General features: G+C 46.8%; 1 protein-coding gene across 1 annotated transcript in view; it reads left to right on the plus strand.

Annotated features, from left to right (window-relative positions):
* Nucleotides 1-26,494, plus strand: part of LMF1 (lipase maturation factor 1) — a 506,204-nt gene that overhangs the window by 5,471 nt on the left and 474,239 nt on the right. The window contains exon 2 of the mRNA XM_089656039.1: nt 25,699-26,008. Within this exon, the coding sequence (XP_089512165.1) occupies nt 25,699-26,008 (310 nt within the window). The remainder of the gene's footprint in view (nt 1-25,698; nt 26,009-26,494) is intronic.

The following is a 26,494-nucleotide window of genomic DNA, read 5'->3' on the forward strand; positions in this document are numbered from 1 at the left end:
TCCCCAGTGACACTAATACAGTGATCATTGATAATATTATGCACTGTTGCTATACTAATGACACTGACTGGGAAGGGGTTATCAGATTGGGGCAATCAAGAGGTTAACTGTTTGCCTAACAGTGTGTAATGTGTGCTGCTTTTTACTACAGATTGATTTGTTTGTTTTTCCTGCTTTGGAGGGAAAAGAAATAAAGCAATCTTTCCCTCTGTATAGACAAAAAACACAGGGCTGTGGGCTGTGATTGGACACAGCTGATCAGCAGGTCATGGCCATGAATGATTGGCCCAGATCTGCTGACAAACTCCAAATCACAGTGGAGTGGGTGGGAGGGGGCACGTGCGCCCAAAACCCAGAAGCAGGCAGGGACGTACAGGTATGTCGCTGTGCCTGTGGGAGCCGCACCATCGCAGTATATGTACTTCTGCAGGTCAGCAAAAGGTTCAAAATAGTTTTCTGCAGTTATACTGAGAGCTGATTCACACATGTGCGGTGTGGATTGAAGCTCAGGTTTCACAGCTAATTGATACAGTAAATGCTCAGCGGTTCATGTCAGGTTTACATCAGGTTTAGGACAGGATTAGCTCATGATCTCATCTTGTTCACACACATGCGGTTTCGAAATGTTCAGCGGTTCATGTCAGGTTTACATCAGGTTCAGGACAGGATGAGCTCATGATCTTAACTTGTTCACACATATGCGGTTTCGATATCTTCAGCGGTTCATGTCAGGTTTACATCAGGTTCAGGACAGGATTAGCTCATGATCTCATCTTGTTCACACACACGCGGTTTCGAAATGTTCAGCAGTTCATGTCAGGTTTACATCATGTTCAGGACAGGATTAGCTCAGGGTCTTATCTTGTTCACACATATGCGGTTTCGAAATGGTTCCCTTAGAAGTCAGCCTGTAAGGCACTGCTCAGAAATCATACATGACTCTTTTTCAAACCGCACTGAATCCGCACCACCAATGCACCGGACATACGTGTACAGGCGCCAATGTTATTTCACATGTCATGCGGATTGGATGCGGTTCAAACCGCATCCAATCCGCATATACTGTATGTAAAGCTCCACTGAATCTTAGAGGACCTTCTTGCCAAAGTGAGAATGCCACCTGTCGCTTAACAAGTCGGAAAATAGTGTCATCTTGACATTTTTTGGGACATTCAGCCCAGTCACAGAGTAAAGCAAATTGAATATTCTGGTCCAAAACTATCGGACCTTTGGGCAGGTCCACCAGATGTGGAACATGTTACCCTCCTGCCCACACTCCCCGAAGCAAAGAGGTGAGGCATCAGGGTGGATCTTAACCAACTGTATCGGAACGAGATACTAACAGGGCCTCATTTTGTAGTTCCCCTCCACCAGGGAAGTGTTACAAATTGCACCATTGTGGACCATTGGGACCAGATGTCCTCCTCTGTGGTTTCCTCTAGATCTGACACCCAAGCCAACTGGTAGGGAAGTTTGAGACCTTGGTCTGTGTCAGGGATCCCGGCCGCTCAGCGTCGCGCGCATGCGCAGATCGCCGACTCTTCCTGGCCGGCGAATACAGAGATCGCGGCCGCGCATGCGCAGTAGCAATCGCGGCCGCACCAATGGAAACTCAGGGCGCCCTATTTAAATCTGCCCTGTGCATTTCCAAAGTGCCGCAAGGTCTTGTTCCTGTTCCTGTGTTCCTGCTAGTACGTTTCCTTGTTGCCAAACTCTGCCTGTTCTGATTACGCTGACCCTCTCCTGCTCTGACCCCGGCTCGTTCCTGACCATCCCTCTGCCTGACCCTCTGTACCACGCTGCCCGCTACCTGCTGAACCTGGCTTGTGACCCCGACCATTCTCCGCTTGCTCCCCCTGTACCACGCTGCCCGCACGATACCGACCCGGCTAGTCTGACCTCGCTCACTCCTAGCAGTCGTCCATCCATCCCGCTCGGATCGGGATCTGTCATCCCATCCATCCCACTCGGATCAGGGTCTGTCATCCCCTTCACAGCAGACTCATCCCGGGCACATACCCTCAGCGGGACCCCTCTGCCACCGCCGGGGGTGCCCAGGGACGCGACCTGGTTCCAGTCTTGCACCAAGTCCATCCCCACCATCAGGGGCTCTGGTGAAAAGGCAGACTGGGACTTAGACTCCGCGTCCTGGGAAACCCCGTGCCGTGGACCACTAGAGATCCCGTTGGGCGGAGCCTGACTGTACCTTGCGGCCATGACTGAGTCTGGAAGGGGAACTTTCCCCCTGGATGATCTGTGCCAACACATTGCCACCCTCACAGAGGGGGTTAGGCTCCTCCAGGAGGGCTATACAGAATTAGGTGACCGTATGCAGACCTTAGCCACCCCTACCGGGCAGGCTAAAGAGTGCCCTGGGGAAACACTAGTTCTGACATCTGCACCGGAGCCCCGAGTTCCCTTACCGGAACATTTTTTCGGGGAAAGAGGTAGATTCAGGAGGTTTCGTATTTCCTGCCAGTTATACTTCGACCTCCAGCCTCAAACATTCAGAAACCATAAGGGTCGGGTTCATTATTTCTTTATTACAAGAGGAACCCCAAGCCTGGGCCCACCGACTACTAGAGAACCGAGACCCTCAGTTAGGTTCAGTAACAGCATTTTTTAAAGCAATGGCGCTCTTATATGACGACCCAGATACGGCCGCGACGGCCGAAATGTCCCTACGTACCCTAAGGCAGTGGAGGAATACGCCGCCAAATTCAGGCGTTGGGGTGGTGACACCAAATGGAATGAGGCGGCCCTGTCTCACCAATTTCGCATGGGGTTAACCGAACCACTGAAGGACGAGCTGGCCCAAGTTGACATGCCCGAAACTCTTGAGGGCCTAATAACCTTATCTATCCAGATTGACCGCCGGTTGCGGGAACGTAGGAGGGAAAGGTCCAGCCAAGAGCAGAGATCAGCCAGGCGACTTCCAGTCCAGACCAAGTCTCCACGGGTCAACCGGAACCAGGAATTCACGGATACGTCAAATCTCAGGTCAGCAGGAGGGGTTCGGTCTCCACTAACCTCTGAGGAGCGCCAGAGGCGTCAGGTAAACCGGCTTTGTTTTTATTGTGGGGAGGCGGGCCATATAGTACATACCTGCCCTGCCAAGAGGAGGAGGTTTCCTGCGATATTTTCCACAGTTACTCCTAAGGTTAAGAACAACACCAGTTATCTAGCAGTATCTATCTCCTTGCAGCTGCCAGGGAGAACTGTGGTAACTACCGCAATTATAGACTCTGGAGCATGTAGTTGCTTCATAGATCTGGATTTCGCAGCTCAGCAGCAGATTCCTTTACAGTCAAAGGAGAGGGGGTTAAATATATTCTTAGCTGACGGGTCCCAAATTAGGTCAGGGGTAGTGGACCGTGAAACTCCACCTATTTTTACTACAGTGGCCAACCATCACCAGGAGCTTCTCCGCCTGGATGCCATTGCATCCCCCCTGTTCCCGGTGATCTTGGGCCTCCCTTGGTTACAAGCCCATGACCCGCAGATTAATTGGAAGTCTGGATCAGTTCACTTCACGTCATCCTATTGCCAGCAGCATTGCCTCCCTAGTGTGTCTCCGGCACCGCAGGCTTTGCTCTGTCTGGATATGGAGGCAGAATTGGCTCAAGCCATTCCTTTAGCCTACCATAGTTATTTAGATGTATTCAGTAAGCGGGGGGCAGAGGTCCTGCCCCCGCACCGAACATATGACTGCCCGATTGATTTGCTCCCAGGCTCGGAGATACCTTTTGGGTGAATATTTCCGTTGACTGAACGGGAATTAGGGGTTCTAAAGGAGTATATTGACGAAAGTCTCCGCAAGGGATTCATTCGGCCCTCCACTTCACCAGCTGGGGCTGGTATCTTTTTTGTGGAAAAAAAAGTCAAATCCCTACGACCCTGTGTAGACTACCGAGACCTGAACAAAGTAACTGTCAAGAATCGTTACCCGCTACCTCTAGTCCCTGAGCTCTTTCAGAGATTAAAGTCAGCTTCTATCTTCACTAAACTGGACCTGAGGGGAGCATACAATCTAGTCCGCATCAGAGAGGGGGATGAATGGAAAACAGCATTCCGTACTAGATTCGGGCATTTTGAATACTTGGTCATGCCCTTCGGCCTATGCAACGCGCCCGCCACTTTCCAACACTTCATTAATGACGTATTTAGGGACTATCTGGACATCTTTGTTGTCGTATACCTAGATGACATCCTGATCTTTTCCCCATCCTTAGAGGTCCATAGGGGGCATGTGAGGTACGTTTTGGAACGACTCCGCCAACACGGTCTATATGCTAAGGCAGACAAGTGCTGCTTTGAGCAGCATAGCATTTCCTTTTTGGGTCTGACCATTTCCACTACAGGTATAGCCATGGATCCCCAAAAGGTGTCAGCTATCTTAGATTGGCCCATACCCACTGACAAGAAGGCGGTCCAACGGTTCATAGGCTTCGCAAACTTCTATAGAAAGTTCATTAAGAACTTTTCAGGCTTAGTTTCCCCGATTACTCAGTTAACCAGACAGGGGGTCTGTTTCCAGTGGACACCAGAAGCGCAGGAAGCGTTTACGACTTTAAAGAGGTTATTCACTGAGGCCCCTATCCTGAGCCATCCTGACTCATCTATGCCCTATATCCTGGAGGTGGATGCGTCTGAAAACGCAGTGGGGGCGATTTTGTCGCAGAGGAAGGGCATTAAAGAGCTCATGCACCCGGTGGCCTTTTTCTCTAGAAAACTGACTTCCGCAGAAAGGAATTACGATATTGGGGACCGGGAGCTTCTAGCAATCAAGGTGGCACTAGAGGAATGGAGGTATTTATTAGAAGGGGCAGTACACCCAATATTGATATTCACAGATCACAAAAACCTGGAATATTTGAGGACAGCAAAGCGCTTGAGACCACGTCAGGCTAGGTGGGCACTTTTTCTTTCACGATTTGCTTTTCACGTTACATATAGACCAGGATCAAAGAATACTAAGCCCGACGCGCTTTCCCGTATGTTCGGGGACCCTGAAGAGACGCCCCGACCTGACACAATCTTGTCCTCAGGGAACTTTTTGATCCTACAATCTGAGCTCCGCTCCAGACTGCAGTCTGCATCCATAGGCATGCCAGGCACACCCGGTATTTCCTTAGTGAATCGGGAGGGGCTTCTTTGGAAAGAAGGCCAGATTGTGGTTCCCGAGGAGACCCGTACTTTGGTACTTGGATACTGCCACGACCACCCGTTAGCGGGACATTTTGGAATACGCAAGACCCTGGAACTATTGCAACGCACCTTTTGGTGGCCCACTATGGCCAGGGATTGCGAGAAATATGTTAAGACTTGCACCGTGTGCCAGAGGAATAAAACTACCAGAAACAAGGCCTGGGGCCTATTACGCCCACTACCAATACCTGACAGACCTTGGAGCATGATCTCCGTTGACTTTATTGTAGAGCTTCCACCCTCCCAGGAACACACAGCAATCTTTGTGATTGTAGACCGGTTCTCCAAGATGGCTCATTTTGTACCCTTAAAGGACACACCGACAGCCCATGAGACCGCACAGGTTTTTATCAGGGAGGTGGTGAGACTCCACGGAATCCCCAAGGATATTGTGTCAGATAGGGGGGTTCAGTTTACGTCTAGATTTTGAAAGCTCTATGTGAGACGCTTGGAATTAAACTGTCATTGTCCTCTGCATATCACCCACAAACAAACGGCCAGACAGAACGAACGAATCAGACACTTGAACAGTACCTCAGATGCTACACTACCTTCCTCCAAGACGACTGGTTGACCCTCCTGCCACTAGCGGAGTTCGCCTATAATTACGCGAGTCATTCTGCTACAGGCCAGGCTCCTTTTTTCGCAAATTATGGGTTCCACCCCACTTTTTTACCGGATTTGATTCCGGAAGTCACGGTCCCGGCCACGCAGGACATGCTGGGCTTTTTATCCTCTAATAGCAAATTGCTCCAAGAGGCGATGGCAAAGGCCCAGGAGAGCAATAAGAGGGCTTTTGATAAAAAAAGAAGAGGGGAGTTGAGTTTGCGGCCGGAGGACCAGGTTTGGTTGTCCACCACAAATTTAAAGATGTCCTGCCCATCGAAGAAATTGGCTCCCAAATTCCTGGGCCCATTTCGGGTCAAACGCAGGATCAATGAGGTAGCATACGAGCTCACACTGCCTGAATCTATGAAGATTCATCCGGTCTTCCACGTATCTCTACTGAAACCAGCAACTCCAGACCCCTTCTTGGATCAAAGCTCTAAACCACCGGAGGCAGTAAACGTGGATGGGGAGGAGGAATTTGAAGTTGAGGCTATCCTGGATTGTAGGAAAAGGGGAGGCCAGACTCAGTTTCTGGTGAAATGGAAAGGGTATGGGGCGGAAGAAAATTTGTGGGAGCCGGCCCAAAATGTGCACGCCCCAAGACTTGTGCAGAAATTTTTTCGGAACCAGGCATTAGGAAGGGGTCAGTTGGGCATCCGGAGGCTGCCCGTAGGAGGGGGGCAATGTCAGGGATCCCGGCCGCTCAGCGTCGCGCGCATGCGCAGATCGCCGACTCTTCCTGGCCGGCGAATACAGAGATCGCGGCGGCGGCGGCCGCGCATGCGCAGTAGCAATCGCGGTCGCACCAATGGAAACTCAGGGCTCCATATTTAAATCTGCCCTGTGCATTTCCAAAGTGCCGCAAGGTCTTGTTCCTGTTCCTGTGTTCCTGCTAGTACGTTTCCTTGTTGCCAAACTCTGCCTGTTCTGATTACGCTGACCCTCTCCTGCTCTGACCCCGGCTCGTTCCTGACCATCCCTCTGCCTGACCCTCTGTACCACGCTGCCCGCTACCTGCTGAACCTGGCTTGTGACCCCGACCATTCTCCGCTTGCTCCCCCTGTACCACGCTGCCCGCACGATACCGACCTGGCAAGTCTGACCTCGCTCACTCCTAGCAGTCGTCCATCCATCCCGCTCGGATCGGGATCTGTCATCCCATCCATCCCGCTCGGATCAGGGTCTGTCATCCCCTTCACAGCAGACTCATCCCGGGCACATACCCTCAGCGGGACCCCTCTGCCACCGCCGGGGGTGCCCAGGGATGCGACCTGGTTCCAGTCTTGCACCAAGTCCATCCCCACCATCAGGGGCTCTGGTGAAAAGGCAGACTGGGACTTAGACTCCGCGTCCTGGGAAACCCTGTGCCATGGACCACTAGAGATCCCATTGGGCGGAGCCTGACAGTCTGCAAACAGAGTATAACTCCAAAACGCTGCCAGGCATACCCAGGCTATGCAAACATTTGTTCTCCTAAAGGGTTCTGGTAGTAATATCCCCCTGATCCCAACCAAAAGAGTCTTCTATGATAAAAAAAGCCAACAAATTTCCAGGGTTCAAGGGATGCCCCCTCACCGGGACTTGGTACTGATGAACAAAGCGTGTACTGAGGAAAACCATTGTACAGAGCAGGTAAGTATGACATGTTTGTTATTAAAAAAACCCGATCTTGTAGAATTACTTTAATTATATATTTAGTGTTGTGAATTGAGGAACTGAATTCTACACCGTGTTCTCAAGACAGACTGAGGGCAAAGGACTAGTGACCAGTTTTGCCTGCGGTCTCCCTGCAGCTGATCTTTCCGTGTTAGGCTAGATTCACATCTGTGCGGGTGGTGCGGCTGCGGATCCGCCCGAAAATCCATGCAGCCGCACAGAGGAATGCGGACCCGTGGGCGGGTGCCATTACTTCTAATGGCACACTGCCCATACTGGGAACCGAGGTTCCCATGCGGGCTGCGTTTTCAGAAGTGCAGGGACTTCTTCTTTGTGTGTCACGGGGCAAGTGAATGGGCTCTCGTGCCCGCACAAAACGTGGCCCACACGGCTGCATATATATGAACCTAGGGTTAAAGGAGAAGTACAGCCAAAGCTCATTTGGCCCTGCTTCTCCTGTGGCTCCCAGCAGTGCACTCCTGTGACCCATATTCAGCTGAGCTGGCTAAAGTCCGCTGTTGGCTGATGCCGCTTATCTGGTCCAGACTCTGGAGAGATCCCAACTTTAATTCAACTGCACTTTGCCATAGACTTCTATTATATCCTGCAGCTGTGGTGCAAAGTAATAGACTAATAGAAGTCTATGGGTAAGCGCAGCAAACACGCAGGAAGGCTGCAGGTACACTGCACTACACTCACAGTGTGGGTAAACCGCAGCAGATCAGTGTGAAAGCAGTCTTATACTATTATGCCCAGTGTATTGCTTCACATGGACCTGAAGATCTCTTCTTTCCTGCTGCTGGCACCACTCTGGAGACCTCTAGCCTGGATAAGAGGTGGAGTGCAGTTGGTATCGCTCCTCATGGGACAAGAGCCGGCACTACAGAGAAGGCATCGGCTTATGTGGCTCTTGTTCCCTACTACAGCTCCAACTTTACAAGTAGTCCCTCTGTTTGAGGCTCTAGGATGGTGGGTCAGCAAGGCCAGACCGTGATCCACCAGTCACCAGGCTGCAATCTATTGGAAGGTCGCGATCTACAAGTTGCTGACCCTTGATTTATAGGGTTGTCCGCTGTTTTTGGCCATATAGTATATTTTGTCTTTACATGTAATTGGTTGAATTCCAGTAGCAGCCCTAATTGTCATTTCTTGACAATGTACATATTTAACGTTGTGCCTGGGAGCATGTGAAAAGGGAAATGTGTTTAAGAGGAAGTTCCCCCTCCCCCCTAATATTTTCCCCCCCCCCCACTTACCTGATACTGTGTTCTGCACAGTAAGGAGACTCGCCTACCTAGCGGGTCCAGCATTGACCTGATGGGATCCTCCTCTCTGCAGCCGCTGCACAGCTCTGGCACTGCCATGTTGCCTCCTGCCAGCTCTTCTGGGTGCAGGCACTGCTAGGCCCACCACCTCCTCCTTACTGATTGGGACTGGACGTTGTGCATCCCAGGAGGCACCAGGGCACTGCCGTCATTTGTCTACACGAATGCTGGAAGATGGGGGCAGGTTGAGACTTTTAAACAGAACTTCAGCCTTTCCCCTTCTCCTAATATTTTTCCCCCCCGCTTACCTGATGCTGTGTTCTGCACAGTAAGGATACTCACCTAGCCAGCGGGTCCAGCATTGACCTGCTGGGATCCTCCTCTCTGCAGCCGCTGCACGGCTTCGGCGCTGCCATGTTGCCTCCTGACGGCTGCCAGCTCTTCTGAATGCAGGCACCGCTAGGCCCACCACCTCCTCCTTACTGATTGGGACTGCACGTCGTGCATCCCAGGAGGCACCAGGGCACTAGCGTCCGTCTAGGCCAGGGGTAGGCAACCTGTGGCTCTCTAGCTGTTGTGGAACTACATTTCCCATGAGGCATTGCAACATTACATCCGTCTGTATATGCAGTAAAGCATGCTTGTTATATTCACTGTGGAACCTAAGGGGTTAATCCTCTGCATTGTGTAAAAAGGCTGTTTGATCCTGTCTTCTCTGATCCTCCCATTCTTCTACTGTCCTCCATCCATGTGCTGATAGAAAGGAGCCTTGAGCTGCACATGCTCAGTTTGGTGTGGATTGCTAGAGAGTTTTTTTTCTTCTTCTTGGGAGAGTGCATGTGATTAGCACAGGGCCAATCAGCACTGTCCCTACAGAGGGCCAGGGGTCCTGCAGCCTCATAGGACAATTGGGAGAATGAAAACTCCTCCTATAAGCTTTAACCAGTGCTCTGCTGGACACTGATAGAAGTCACAAGACTGCTTCAACAGCTGATGAGAAAAGGTATGTAGCAGTTTATATTTACTAAAATAATTGCATTTCCATGTTCTGTGTACTGTGGGAGACCAGATATAGTGAATTCAGGGTCCGAGGAAACCAGATATAGTGAATGCAGTAACATTTACATCATGAAGAAATAGAAGGAAATTTAAACTTGGAGGACCTTTGATTCTCAGTACAGCTTTCATAAGGCTGGGAAAAAGGCAAAAGGGTTTATTTGCCAGTTTTCTTGATTTGCTAGAGCAGTGGTCTCCAAACTGCAGCCCTTTGCGGCCCTTTGTCTGGCCATTGAGGCATTATTCCTGCCATAGACCCCAATAGGGGGGCACAAATCCTGCCACTGACACCAACAATGGGGCATAATTCCTACCACTGGCACCAACAAGGGGCACAACTCCTGCCACTGACACCAACAATGGTGCACTATTCCTTCCACTGGCATCAACCATTTCTCTCCCTAATACCAAAGATCGGGCATGGCAGGCTCCCCTAAAGTCTGAAGGAGGGTGAACTGTCCCATTCTTTGGAAAGTTTGGTGATCCCTGTGCTAGAGCATTTGCTGGCCTTTATCTGGCCATTGAGGCATTATTCCTGCCATTGACCCCAACAAGGGGCACAATTCCTGTCACTAGCACCAACAATGGGGCATAATTCCTGCCACTGGCACCAACAATGGTGCACTATTCCTCCCACTGGCATCAATCATTTCTCTCCCTAATACCAAAGATCAGGCATGGCAGGCTCCCTTAAATTCTGAAGGATGGTAAACTGGCCCAATTTTTGGAAAGTTTGGTGATCCCTGTGCTAGAGCATTTGCTGGCCTTTATCTGGCCATTGAGGCATTATTCCTGCCATTGACCCCAACAATGGGCCATAAATCCTGCCACTGACACCAACAATGGGCCATAAATCCTGCCACTGACACCAACAATGGGCCATAAATCCTGCCACTGGCACCAACAATGGGCCATAATTCCTGCCACTGGCACCAACAATGGGCCATAATTCCTGCCACTGACACCAACAATGGGCCATAATTCCTTCCACTGGCACCAACAATGGTGCACTATTCCTCCCACTGGCATCAACCATTTCTCTCCCTAATACCAAAGATCAGGCATGGCAGGCTCCCTTAAATTCTGAAGGATAGTAAACTGGCCCATTCTTTGGAAAGTTTGGTGATCCCTGTGCTAGAGCATTTGCTGGCCTTTATGGCATTATTTCTGCCATTGACCCCTATTCCTGCCACGGACACCAAAAATGGGGCATACTTCCTTCCACTGGCACCAACAATGGGGCACTATTCCTCCCACTGGCATCAACCATAATACCAAAGATTGAGCATGGCAGGCTCCCCTAAAGTCTGAAGGAGGGTGAACTGGCCCATTCTTTGGAAAGTTTGGTGATCCCTGTGCTAGGGCATTTTAAGAAATGAATGTGTTTTGAAAGTGCATTTATGCTATTGGGTCTCATCCGATTGTGAGCTCCATCATGCCAAAGTATTGATACGCTTGACAGGTTTTAATTGAGGAAGAACGTTTAGGTTTGTATACGCTTGAATAAAAAGTGCGTCGTCTTACTGAAAAATAAAAATCGAGCAGCTGCAGCAGTTCTCGCATACGGACATTAAAATGTCACAAAAAATTTGGAGCAAAGCGAAAGCAGCTGTATGGTTTGGGGGCCCGACTTTGAGTGTTAGCGTACCGCAATGGCCATGTGATCAGCATTTGGATCCGTGCACGGTATGTAGCCGAAGAATCTGCTCTATCCCATTCCCTGTTTGCTCCTGCAGTGCTTAAAATCCACTCTCCTGGGAGCTTTCCTTAGAAATGTGGCGGAAAATTGGATATTCTCCCCTCAATGCAAAAGCTAATGTTCCACCCCAGCTGCACCAGCTGACAGCAGCTTGAGCCAGGAGATGTGATAGGAGCTGGGGTGCAAATAGGGAGCTCCAAATATCCCTGCAAAACTCCAGGAAAAAAAAGTCTTAAAAGAAGTGTATGTTACGATTTACCATTGCTGGCATCTTCAGTTCACATGAGCAGGCATAGGGGCATATATGTTAAAAAAAAAAAAAAAGTTGAGTCCAAAAATCTTCACTCACGCAGATTTGATTCCATTCACTTTTTGCTGTTCATGTGAATGATAACATTGGTCTGTGTTCACACACTTTTTCTCATAGTGTACAAGAAACTTTCAGGTATTGCAACTCTCCAGAATCTACCATATACTGAAATGTCGGTTTTTCATAGATTGACCCTTTCTATCCTTTTCCCAAAGCACAACAATGCTCAAGATAAGAATCCCATTATCCTCAATGGGCCCATTCACACCTGGGCGTCACCTAGCTTGTTGTGCTTGAAGCTGGAAATTAAATTCTTTGTGGCCAAATGATGTGTTTTTTGGCCCCATAGACTTTAAAAATGAAAAAATGTATGTGTGTATTTCAGGAGCTCCCATTTAAAAGACTACGGGGCCAAAACACACGATTCTGCTTCAAGTCACGCAGAATGTGCAACAAAATCCTTTAAATTTCCTGGCTTCGTTCATACTAAGTGTGAGTAGGGCTAGAGACAGAGGCGGACTGACAACTCATGGGGCCCCCGGGCAATAGGGGATCATGGGGCCCCTGTGTCCTTGCCCACACTCATAAAAGCCTATAAAAAAAAGTACCAGGGGCATTTCATGGGGCCCCCTACTGACCCCGGGCCCTCAGGCAGTGCCCGAGTGCTTGAATGGTCAGTCCGCCCCCTACTGACCCTGGGCCCTCGGGCAGTGCCCAAGTGCTCAAATGGTCAGTCCGCCCCTGCCCCCTACTGACCCCGGGTCCTCAGGCAGTGCCAGAGTGCTCGAATGGTCAGTCTATCCCTGCCCCCTACTGACCCCGGGCCCTCGGGCAGTGCCTATGTGCTGGAATGGTCAGTCCGCCCTTGACTAGAGAAGTTGGAAAAACCAGATCCACTCTTAAGGTGGGAATACAGGATTAGAAAATCGACCGATCGGTCATCCGATGACCGAGAGGTGTTCGTTCCTTCGTTGGTCGAAATCGTGGCCCACATTAACCAATCTAAAAAAAAATCCTTCGTCGGGCAATACGTAGTGTTGACATCTTCCGTACAAGTGGAAGTGATGCGGTGTGCGTGTGACCTTGTGGTCACGCCCTTCCGGCCAGAACGAGCGATATACACAACAATGACCAGCAATGAGTATAATATCGTTTATTACATGACCTATATACATAAATAGTGATACATAAAATATAATCTGCACAATTCTGCTTTCATGATCTCATTAGGACAATCTACTTTTAACATTCCGAAGATTCCTTGGACATAAACCAGCCGGGTCATCTTCTGTTTCCGCTCATGCGTGATAGCGCTTGATAGATTTTTTTCGTACGACCGTCATACCACCGCATAAAAAATCGGTCGTATGTGAAATGACAACATTTTTTCACTGTTGTTCAACCGGATTTTTTTGTTCATTATATCGTTATCGGTTAAAACATCCTGCTCATCAACGAAGAGAAAATCGTTCGATCAGCGGTTCTGTAAAATTTTTCGCACAATTTTCTTATTGTGTATTGGGGCATTAGGCTAGGTTCACATCTTTGTCTGCATTTTTTAATGAGCTTTTTAACAGTTCAGTGCATTTCTGCGTGTGTGTGTGTTTTTGTTTTTTCTTTAGGAGGGATGGGGGGCTGCTTGTTATATGACAACTCACCAAATTGGATGTTAATTAAGGTCTGTGGAGAGCAGGTTGTGCACCAACCAATACACCTGTACTCGGGCGGACTGACCATTTGGAAACTCGGGAGCTGCCCGAGGGCCCGGGGTCAGTAGGGGGCCCCATGAGATGCCCCTGGTACCTTTTTCATAGGCTTTTTTGAGTTTGGGCAAAGACACAGGGGCCCCATGATCCCCTATTGCCCGGGGGCCCCATGAGTTGTCAGTCCGCCCCTGCCTGTACTATTCTTTTGTGAGAAGCTTCCATCAAAAAAATGGCAACCTTCTTTTCCTGCATTACCGCAGCTTGGGCAAATTGCATTCAATTATACAAGTGTGAACCCGACCTTAGGGATGCCTTTTAGCTCGATCCTTTGTAAATGTCCATTACTTTTGAAAGCAGTTGTTGGGAGGTCAAAAACAACTCGATCATTGAAATTGCTGTTTGAAATAATGGGACGTTTGTTTGGTGCTTAACCCCTCAGGAATGAGGACACTTATCAGCTGTGTTAAAATCAAAAAGTTTTCTTACAGATATTCCATATAACAATGTTAAAAAAAACTTTTTTTTAAAGTGTTACTAAACCCACAACAGTACAATCAGTCTATATAGGCAGTAAAGCATGCTTGTTATACTCACTGTGGAAACTAAGGGGTTAATCCTCTACATGGTGTAAAATGCTGTTTGATCCTGACTTCTCTGATCCTCCCCTTCTTCAGTGTCCCCTTCTTATCTCCTGATAGGACATATCGTGTGGAGTCACTCTGCACATGCTCAGTTTGGTGTGTATTGCTAGAGAAGTTTTTTTTTTTTTTGGGGGGGGGGGGGGAGTGTGCATGTGATCAGCACAGGGCCAATCAGGGCCTGTCTCTCCAAACAGAGATCAGGGATTCTGCATCCTCCTAGTGCAGAATGAGAACGCCTCCTGCAAGCTTTAACGTGCTCAGCTGGACAGTGATAGGCATCACAAGACTGCTCTAACTGTTGATGAGAAAAGGTATTTAGCAGTTTATATTTACTACAATAATTGCATTTCCATGTTCTATGTACTGTGGGGGACCAAATATAGTGAATGCGGGGTCTGGGGAGACCAGATACAGTGAATGCAGGGTCCGGGGAGACCAGATATAGTGAATACAGGGTCCGGGGAGAGCAGATATAGTGAATGCAGGGTCCGGGAGACCAGATATAGTGAATGCCGGGTCCGGGGAGACCAGATATAGTAAATGCCGGGTCCGGGGAGACCAGATATAGTGAATGCAGGGTCCTGGGAGATCGGATATAGTGAATACAGGGTCCGGGGAGACCAGATATAGTGAATGCCGGGTCCGGGGAGACCAGATATAGTAAATGCCGGGTCCGGGGAGACCAGATATAGTAAATGCCGGGTCCGGGGAGACCAGATATAGTGAATGCAGGGTCCTGGGAGACCAGATATAGTGAATGCAGGGTCCGGGGAGACCAGATATAGTGAATGCCGGGTCCGGGGAGACCGGATATAGTGAATGCTGGGTCCGGGGAGACCGGATATAGTGAATGCCGGGTCCGGGGAGAGCGGATATAGTGAATGCCGGGTCCGGGGAGACCGGATATAGTGAATGCCGGGTCCGGGGAGAGCGGATATAGTGAATGCCGGGTCCGGGGAGAGCGGATATAGTGAATGCCGGGTCCGGGGAGAGCGGATATAGTGAATGCCGGGTTCGGGGAGAGCGGATATAGTGAATGCCGGGTCCGGGGAGAGCGGATATAGTGAATGCCGGGTCCGGGGAGAGCGGATATAGTGAATGCCGGGTCCGGGGAGAGCGGATATAGTGAATGCCGGGTCCGGGGAGAGCGGATATAGTGAATGCCGGGTCCGGGGAGAGCGGATATAGTGAATGCCGGGTCCGGGGAGAGCGGATATAGTGAATGCCGGGTCCGGGGAGAGCGGATATAGTGAATGCCGGGTCCGGGGAGAGCGGATATAGTGAATGCCGGGTCCGGGGAGACCGGATATAGTGAATGCAGGGTCCGGGGAGACCGGATATAGTGAATGCCGGGTCCGGGGAGACCGGATATAGTGAATGCCGGGTCCGGGGAGACCAGATATAGTGAATGCCGGGTCCGGGGAGACCGGATATAGTGAATGCAGGGTCCGGGGAGAGCGAATATAGTGAATGCAGGGTCCTGGGATTAGTAACACTTTAAGTTAAGTAATATCCCACTCAGGTTTGAAACACATTTTGTAGGAAACACCTTGCATCCACCCTATTATATCAGTGTGTAACACACTTGTGCTGTTCTTGGTGCAGTGTAGCTTCTGCAGACCAAATTATGGCAAAAGCATAGCCATCACACTACATCACATAACAATATCAGGTATAAGATGAATGGGGGGAGAGATCACATCTCTATGCGTTTCACATTGCAGCTTCCTCAGGAGGTACCGATTTAATAAGATAGCAACCTACTCTGGTATCAGTGGGATTAGCGTGGTCTGGAAAGTAACCAGGGGAGAGGAGAGACCCAGGGTAACGAAAAGGTTTCCTGTCACTAACAGTGGAGAACGTTTTATATAGAATTAAACATTATTATTTATTATACATTATTATTATTATACATGTAAGGAAAAACATTTATTTAATTTTGAATTCAGAATTTGGTGTTTTTCCCATAACCTTGAAAACTTTTTAAAAAGTACTCCTCGCCTTTCTCCTACCTTCAATGCTTGGATGATATTGGAATGTTTTCTACTCAAAAGGAAAAAAAAAAAAAGGAAACTAAGAGGAATTTTTAATGATCTCCTCTGAAGTTTCACTTAAAATACATAGTATTATTTCTCCTTGGAAAACCAGTTCTGTCTGCACCGTGTTTATAAGAACGGACCGATTATAGGACCAAAACCAGACTGAATAAGGTTGTGTCGTTAAATGGTTTAATCAGAGTCTGGGAGATCAGCCTTGGAGGTTCCAGAAATACGTATATTTTTTTTTCTTTGCCTGATCATCTAATTGACTGTGGTTTCACGCATCTCTTCTGAATTTTATTGAAATAACCATGTAAAATTATATTTTGGTGAGCGCTCATGTTCATAATTAAGAATGCAGCAACAGAAAAGGACTAAGACGAACAGCGTAGTTCCTTAGAGAGGCCTTGTCTTCCGTCTGTTGATTAGCTTGAGAACTTTGCAAAGAACGTTGTTTGCATTTTGTGGGATGTTGACTGTACATCTGCTAATGGTTTCACAAATGTTCATTTCCTCCATATTGGAAGGTTTTTCACTGAGGCTCACTCCGAAGACACCTACCCAATGAGCATCTATGATCTTCATTGTGGCATTCATCTCGTTCTGCTGGATATCCTATAAAGCTAACGTGCTATAGTTGCCTATTTCCATCTTTATTGAATGGCCTTTTTGACATCAAAAACTTCAGAAATCTACAAAGGAATATATACACCATTTTTTATGCCAGTGATGAGCCTATTAAACAACCAAAGCCTCAAAGTTTCTCAGCTAGGTTCTTTTAGAGGTTGGTAGGGGTTCCTTGAGCAGTGAAGACCTTTTACCTCCCAGTTACCACAGATACCAATTTTCTTCTTAGCTAAGGTGGACAGTTTCATACTGGCCAACAATGTAGACTTGTCCTCCCACTTATTTATATAAGGGGTCCATCTTCCATTTCCCACCACTGTATGGCACCACAACATCGACTATCAATATGAGAAGGCACTTTTCCACTGACGACCAGTGTAAGGGGCACTACAGTTTTCATTGTTGATGTTTCTTATTATTTGTTTCATTTCATGATTGTTTCTGAAACAATTACAACCAATATAACCTTTCAAATGAATGTAAATCCATGTAATACATGTTCCCTACCTAAAGCACCTACCTGCACCACAGAAAAATAAAATATGGTACTGAGGAAAAACAAAAAAAAATCAGCTTTAATGTAAAACTTTAAATAACTTGGAATTAAGATGGATGCACAGATTAAAAACTGTGGAAATTCTCGCATAGTGCCCTATTAGACAGTTGTCACTAGAACAGGCGTTCCCATGGGAAGATTTCTCCTTACCTCTTGTCCTGGTGAAAACTACATTTTTGGATTTTCCTTCACTTTCTGTCTTGGAGACAGTGGTCAGCAGAAAAGAAGAATCTTCCCAGTGGCGACTCAGACAACAATAAAAACCTGACAGAGGTTTGAATCCCTTTGCCACTACATCCAAGACTAGACTTAAAGAGGAACTTCAGCGGGTTTGTAAAAATGTAAAGGTCGGCAGCTAAATGTGAACCGCTACGGTTGACATTTAGGAAACAGACACATATCAACCCATAGAGTCCAGCACTGTCCTTCCCACAGCTGATTCATCGCTGGGCTTTGGATATCTAGCACCATCATACTGGATTTGGGAGCTTGCTGTTACTTCTGATGTCTCAAGGCCAGCTCTCCACTCCACATGCATGAGGCACTGCAAGACTGGTCAGGGGTGTGGAAATATTTGAAAAAACTACTTGTCCATGGGACTAAGTTGGGGTCCCAATCTACTTGTCCCTCATGACAATCTACTTGTCCTAATTAACTTCTTCGCGCCAGCCGCACGCAAATGTGCGGCTTCCCGGGGTCTGGACCTTGACGCTGAGCGGCCGCACATTTGCATGCAATTAAGAAAAACATATGTGCTGAGAGCGCGCTCCCAGCACGCATGTCCGGTACTCATGGAAAGGTCCCGATCTCCTCTTTCGATTGGGACCTTTCCCGATCATGTGACAGCGAATCATGGCGGTCACATGACCCTAAAACCCCCGGCTTCTGAAACCCTTAAAGGGCCGGGAGTCGCCGGTGCCAAAGGGGTTAAAGAAAAGCACCGATCGGGTGCTCGTCAGGAAAGAGAAGCATCGGGCTGTCTTAATGCTCAGCAGAAGTGCACCTGCAGAGCGCACAAATGAGGCTCCTGCTCCATTGAGAAAACAAGAAAAAACTTTTATTTCTTCAGGTTACCCTCGCACATGGAAGCACTTGAGTGCTCAGTACAAATGCATGCTGAGCAGCCAAATCAAGCTCTAGTGTCCGCTCCGTTAACCACTTAAAGTGGTAGTAAACTTGATAATTTAAGACAAAAACCTTTCCCCTGCAAGGCAATGTCACAATGTGCTAGTATGCATCACCTTAAAACGAAGCACTCTAGCTGTGCGCTGTCACTGCTGATAGGGCTTCCATCTTCACCTGGTCCTTTTTCCGGGTTCGCAAGCTCCAGCAGCTTGAATGGCCGAGCCACATTGCCATCACTCCAGATGCGTAGTCGAGTCACTGTTTATGGCACCCAGCTCTGAAGGAACAGCACTGGTGCATGCACTCTGAAGGAAAAGCATACCGCTGATGTTCCTTCAGTGACTCCCCTGCGCATCTGGAGTGATGTCAATGTGGCTCAGCGCTGCTACAACGGCGCTGCTACGCAAGTAAATATCTCCTACACAGTGCATGTTTAGGAGATATTTACAGTACCTACAGGTAAGCTATATTATGGGCTTACCTGCAGGTACAAGATACACAAACAGACTTTACTACCACTTTAAACTCCCTTTATGACCAGGAATTCAAGTTAAAGCGCTATCGTCAAAAGAAGATGCCATATCTGAATATGATCCAGAAATGCTGCAGTCCTCTCTGGGCCAAAGCTCATTTGAAATAGTCTGTTGCAACGCGGAAAAGTATTCTGTGGTCAGGCAAATCAAATTTTCACATTCTTTTTGTCATCCCTGGGAGCCACATCCTCCGAATTAAAGAGGAGAGGGACCTTCCGGCTTTTTTTCCGCACTCAGTTCAAAAGCTTACATCTCTGATGGTATGGGGATGCATTAGTGCCTATGGAATGGGCAACTTGCACATGTGGAAAGGCACCATCAATGCAGAAATATTGATCCATGTTTTTGAGCAACATATGCTCCCATCCAGATGATGTCTTTTCCAGGGAAGGCCTTGCATATTTCAGCAGGACAATGCTAATCCACATACTGCATCTATGATAACAGCATGGCTTTATAGTAGAAGAGTTCGGGTGCCTAACTGGCTGGCCAGCAGGGCAGACTTTTCACCAAATGAAAATATTTGGCACATCTTGGAACGCAAAATATGACAAAGAAGATCCAGGACTCTTGAGCAGCTAGAATCCTATATCAGGCAAGAATGGGACAACGTTCCTCTCCCAATAGTCCAGCAATTGGTCTCCTCATTTCCCAGATGTTTACAGAGTGTTGTAAGAAGAGGAGGCACTGCTACACCTAAACTTGGATCTGTCTCAACTTTTCTTGAACGTGTTGCTGCCATCAATTTCAAAAGGACCTTATTTTTTTCTTAAAATGGTCTATTTTTTCAGTTTAAACATTTGATATGTTTTCTATTTTCTGTTGTGAATAAAATATGGGTTTATGAGATTTGCCTTTTGTTTTCCTGTACATTTTACACAACATCCCAAATATTTTAGAATTGGGGTCGTATATGCTCTTGTGTTGAACCTGACTTGATATGTGCAGATCAAAGCGGCTCAACTGATATGATGTGAACACGCTCAAAGGGTAGGTTCACATTTGTGTGTTGCAAGAATGCACATAAAATCTTGCAAAAAAAGTAGCTTCTCAATACGGTTGTCAGAGCACATGGCAACAGAGTACCCTGGGTTTGCTGCACTATTTAAAAAAAAAAAAAAAAAAAAAAGGGCCACTTTTGTATGATTTTTGCATATAGGGCAGCTGTTGAAATGAATAAGTTGCTCTAAACCTGATGCACAAAATCTCTCAAAATCACACACATCCTTAATGGCACCCAAAGCTTCTTGCTAATGCAAGGTAATATTCCTGGTATATTGGGTTTATCAGTGACTAGCAGACCAATATCATTATTTAAATTTCAAACTTTCTGTTTATTGTAGGGAAAAAATGTATGTGGATTCCATTTTCCCACACTTATTTATTTCAGGTACTTATATAGCGCCGTCAATTTACGCAGCACTTTACATATATATTGTACATTCACATCAGTCCCTAACCCTCAAGATGCGTACAATCTAAGGTCCCTAACCCTCAAGATGCGTACAATCTAAGGTGCCTAACCCTCAAGATGCGTACAATCTAAGGTCTCTAACCTTCAAGGGCTGTACAATCTAAGGTCCTTAACCCTCAAGGGGTGTACAATCTAAGGTCCCTAACCTTCAAGGGCTGTACAATCTAAGGTCCTTAACCCTCAAGGGGCGTACAATCTAAGGTCCCTAACCCTCAAGGGCTGTACAATCTAAGGTCCCTAACCCTCAAGGGGCGTACAATCTAAGGTCCCTAACCCTCAAGGGGTGTACAATCTAAGGTCCCTAACCCTCAAGGGGTGTACAATCTAAGGTCCCTAACCCTCAAGGGGCGTACAATCTAAGGTCCCTAACCCCCAAGGGCTGTACAATCTAAGGTCCCTAACCCTCAAGGGGCATACAATCTAAGGTCCCTAACCCTCAAGGGGCATACAATCTAAGGTCCCTAACCCACAAGGGCTTTACAATCTAAGGTCCCTAACCCTCAAGGGGCGTACAATCTAAGGTCCCTAACCCTCAAGGGGTGTACAATCTAAGGTCCCTAACCCACAAGGGCTGTACAATCTAAGGTCCCTAACCCTCAAGGGGTGTACAATCTAAGGTCCCTAACCCACAAGGGCTGTACAATCTAAGGTCCCTAACCCACAAGGGCTTTACAATCTAAGGTCCCTAACCCTCAAGTGGTGTACAATCTAAGGTCCCTAACTCACATTCATACATACACATACTAGGGCCAATTTAGACAGGAGCCAATTCACCTACCAGCATGTCTTTGGAGTGTGGGAGGAAACTGGAGTACCCGGAGGAAACCCACGCAGGCACAGGGAGAACAAGCAATCTCCAGGCAGGTGGTGCAGTGGCTGGGATTCGAACCAACGACCCTAGTACTGCCAGGTGGAAGTGCTAACTATTTAGCCACTGTGCTGCCCATTATTAGTTATGTAAAAATTTTTTTTTAGCAAAAGCATATCGAATGTTAAAACTTCTTTTTGCTCTTGGCCATCCAGTGGAGTACAGAATATTCATAGACATTAGTGTTTTTGCAAATGCACGAGACCAGGCTAGGGCCTGACCTAAAAGGTTTGTTCGTTATGACATTACATAAGAAATGTAATCATTTGCAAGCAAAAGTTTATTTTCTAGTTTTAAAGGCATGCCATGCAAATATGCTCCTCACATGAGCCATTATGCTGCGTTTGATAATGCCTATAGTAAGCATATACTGTATAATTCTCTCGTGGTTAAAATATAGGGATTTGGCACGTGATAACATTGCGCAACTTGCAGTTGCTATGCTTGAATTCCCCTTGAAGTTTTCAGTAAAAAGAAAAAAAAAAACTCTGTAAAACGGATTTTAAAGCTAAATTTCTTTTTTTAACTAACAAAACAGATTTTCTTGGTACATATATTGAAAGCATTTTAGACATTTTTTTCAGTTTTTTTTGCTTTCTTATGCTCTTGTGATTCTAGAGGTTTTGTAGGAAGGATGAGCTCAGTACAGAGCTTGTCAATCAGTGTAGCAGACCCTCCATAAGTTCTTTTTCCCCCAGAAAGCAGGCCAGAATTACATATCTTTTGGCAGGTACTGTAGAACAATAAACATGCACTATATAGCCATAAGTTTGAGTTAATCTGGGTGTCACATCCACCTGTATAGCCCAAAGCATGTGGATACCCCTCTAAATTACTGAGTTCAGGTTTTTCTAACAAATGGTACCATAGCATTCAAATACAATTTTGATAATTGTGTGCTTCCAATTCCACTATGATTGTGTCCTTGAATACAAAGCCACCTCCATAAAGACGTGTGATCATGAAGTAACTTGAAGAGCCACTCAAAGCTGAGGCTTGGATATCTTCCTGCCATTGCACAGAAAATGGGAGCAGGTGTCACGTTCACTCATCCAGAAATGTAAAACTGTTTTACATGAGACTCCACTCAGACCGACCCAGTTCTAACAAGATGTGCGCCGCTCCAGCCTCACTCCCTGACTTGTTTCGTCCACCCAACGGGGCTTGGTCACAGAGGTCTATAAAGACATGGTTTGATGTGTTTGTGTCAGGGCAGGAGCTGAGGAACGGACAGGCAGGCCTAATAACAATGTAACGCACTGGCGGACAACAACCACCACCCACAGACCGAAGTCCCTCAGGGCGTGGAGTCTAAGTCCCAGACTGCCCTTCACCAGGTCCCCTGATGGTGGGGATGGACTTGACGCAGCCAGGAACCAGGTCGCAGCCCCCGAGACACCCCAGTTGCGGTAATGGCCGCCGCCAATGTCGTGTAGCTGGTGGAAAAGACAATAGAGTAGTCAGGCAGGCCGGGTCGACGACAACGGGACAAAACGGTACAGGACAGCAGATGAGAATCACAGGTCACGAGCCGGGCTCAGCAACAGAGGGTCAGATCAAAGGAGAACACAAAGAATAGTCGAGTCACAAGCTGAGTCAGATACCAGGAGAGTCACGAGAGTCAGAACAGAGTTATAGTAACACAAAGACACAAGTGCAAAGAGCATGTGCGGACCACAGGCTTATATGTAATCAGCCACACCCCTCTGGGGGATCGACCTCAGAGACCTGAAGGCATAAAAGATTCCCACCATGCTCAGCAGAAATCCAAGATGGATGCCAGCACATGGCGTAACATAACCTCTGGGAAAAGGTAGGACCTTGACAGTTTGGTGTGGAGGAACTCAGTTGCCCTGCAAAAAGCCCCCACTTCAATGCTACTGAACACTTTTGGAATAAATTGTCAGCCATATCTTCTTGTCCATTATCAGTACCTGACCTCACAAATGCTGTTTTGGCTTAATGGGCAGAAATTCCCTACAGAGTTGCTCCAAAATCTTGTGGAAGGCCTTCCCAAAAGAGAGGAAGCTTTTATAGCCATAAAGGAGGGCCAACTCCATAGGTTGATGTAGGTGTGATGGTCAGGTATTCACAACCTTTAGGCCTATAATTCATGTGTATTTTAACTGTGTATTAAGCAGTTTGCCCCGAATTTCACTTTAATTTAGGATGAAATATTGTAACTATAGTGGAACAAGCTGTGAGTTGGGTAGCAGAAGGAATTTCAAAAATATTAGCTTCTGCCAAAGAGATGACCAGTTTCTGTAGCAATTCCTCAGCTCCGAGCTCATGTGCCTTAATTAAATCCCTCAGACAGACTGCACAGGAAAAGCGCTTCCTCTTGGTCTCGGTGGACTGAATTTACAGGGCGAGATAATGTTTGTCTGGTGCAATGAAAATGACTTTATTAGCAGTGGGTGGTGCCGAGATTTTTTGTAATGTGCAAATGCCAGGTCTTCCACGAACTCTCCCACCTTCTACAGGACCCAATGTTCTGATTCATCACGAAACCAACTGCTGCTGCTTTTGTGCCTATGTGGGTTGAATTTGAGTTCTCACAAATTATATATTCGTTATTAAATGGCTGCTCTAACCAGATTAGTGTTAAGAAACATGCATAGGAACTGTTTTACCTGCCAGAAGACTTGCAATGGTATACAAGTACATTTGTAGTTTGCCCACCACTGCTGTTCTTTGTGGCTCCATAGCAAAAATTCATTCTGATTTTCTGCCAGGTAACCCGGCTTAACTTTAAAAGCCTCCCAAGCTCATCCCTCAATAAGACTTAAAAAAAATAAACTAAACGCCCCAATTTATTACCTGAATCCACAGTCCCTTCAAATGGCAGGTTCCAACTGCAGAGTTCAAGGGATCATTCCTTGGACGCCTGTGTCCTTGTCTGATGATGCAGATACTTCCTGTTGGCTGAAAGAAGGTCCACTGGTGGGGTCCTCATAGAGTCCTGAAGAACACAGTGAGGATGTCAAGATGAGAGGTGGCACCAAGATCAGACAACAGGAGGTCTTTAGAAGTAGATTACCTAGGTATTGACTGGTTTTCTATAAGCAGGGTAAGACTAATATTTAATTTCTTCAGTTGTGCAGATGTTTGGCCATTGCCTTGCTTCATGTCTGGTCTTTGGACTACTAGTGATCATTGCTGCAGTAAAAACCCTGTCTCTTCCTGCTATAAGCCCACCAAAATATCCCCTCCCCCCACCTACCTAGTGGACGCTATATGAGGCTGGTAAAAATTTTATTACCGTAATCAATGTTCCCATTACAAACTGCTGAAGTCCAAGGGCCACACATCATGCACCAAAGGGCTGCTTGGGTGTATGGTGATGGCTCTCAAAACATGGGAAGAAAAGGATGAAGTTATTTCTGCATAGTTAGTCGGTGTCCCTGTATGGAATAAAGAGCTCATATGTGGTATAAGCTACATACAGTATATCTTATAAAGTCTCTCCTTCACCCCCCACCCCCTCTCCACCATTTCTTCTGAGATGGATTGGGCTTCACCTAAGTACATAGTGATTTAGTCAAGAACTGAATTGTCCAGTGCTTATCTGTTCCTGTCCTAATTTATGACGCTAGCTTTGGAATGTGCGCACATTGGAAGAGACTCACGCTGACACACAAGTTCAGTCTATGAATACTTCTAGTTTATTATAATGAGAAAGTGAACTTATATATGCAAAATGATGCAAGAGTCATGTGAGAACAGCATAAGCATTATATTAGTCTTTGATTGGTCATTTCCACACGAAAACAATCTCCGTCATGGTATAGGTGTGATCTTCTTCCAGGCCTTCTCTTATAGGAAAACAACATTCCTTTGTTTCAAGTTGGCACGGTGGGAGGGGGGCAGTGTGTGTGAGCAGACATTTCTTAAGCAAAGATTTCTTATAGTACCACAAAGCCCAGCAGGCAGAAAATATTCACACAACATATGTATTAAAGTATAAAAATAAATATTTATAAAACTTATAGAAATAGCATATATATATATATATTCAATAGGAAACGAAATAGGCATTTTACCAAATCCATCACAATAGCACACTATATCTCATGTACTCTCTTTATGTGCGTGAAAACCTTTTTTTTTTCAGTATCTGTTAGAATAATGTTTATTGACACAAAGTACTTACAGTATGTGGTGCTGTCAGAAGGACTGGATGACGATAATCAAAAATTATAATCAAGTTGAATGGAAAAAGTATTTTAGTCTGCCTACGCTGGACCTCATTTTGTCATCTGTCTGTGCAGTACAGTATAATATTTATCCATCTCTTGATCTCACATTCTTGTGTCTCTCTTTCAGTTGTGGCATTCCTGGTGGCTTTTCATCAGAACAAGCAGCTGATTGGGGAGAAGGGTCTGCTGCCATGTAAACTCCACCTGGAGAACATCAAAGAGTACTTCGGAGGTAAGGTTGGCGTGGAGGCCTTCAGTTCTGCCCCCACAGTCCTCTGGCTCCTAGACTGGACACACATGGATACCCACCTAGATAACATTGCTCTGGCCGGCCTTGGGATCTCAGCTTTCATTGTTGTAACTGGATGTGCTAACATGATCCTGATGACAACTCTGTGGATTCTCTATCACTCGCTGGTAGCTGTGGGACAGAGATGGTGAGTTTATCATGATGCTTGGGGAGGTTAAAGCTAAACTCCAGGCAAACTGATAAATATACAGATGAAATACATATAATAGAGTTGTTGTTTCCTGCAAAAGGATTTGTATTTCTGTCCATTCAGTCCTGAGATTCTCACTTGTCTTTTATGCAGCACAGTCAAGCAGATGACACCATTTGCTCTTCTGTAGTAAATGAACACAGTGGTGTCATATTCCTATCCCCATTATGCTGATTAGACAGTAAAAAAGCATCAGAAGGCTGATAGAGTTATGCCCCTGCTCACTCTGCATTCCCCTCCTGTCAGCACACCCAGTTGGCTGTCACTCCTGCCTTTTCCTGGCCAAGTCTGAGGGATTGCATAAGGCTGATATCAAGCTAAACTGAAATACTTAAAGTGGTTATAAAGTCCAAACATATTTTACCTTAACCTCCCTGGTGGTCTAACTAATCAATGTTTTTGAATGTCAAAGCGGTACATTGT

This window comes from Staurois parvus, unplaced genomic scaffold (assembly GCF_062004578.1).
Source record: "Staurois parvus isolate SC_StPar_1 unplaced genomic scaffold, SC_StPar_1.0 ptg000882l, whole genome shotgun sequence".
Taxonomy (NCBI): domain Eukaryota; kingdom Metazoa; phylum Chordata; class Amphibia; order Anura; family Ranidae; genus Staurois; species Staurois parvus.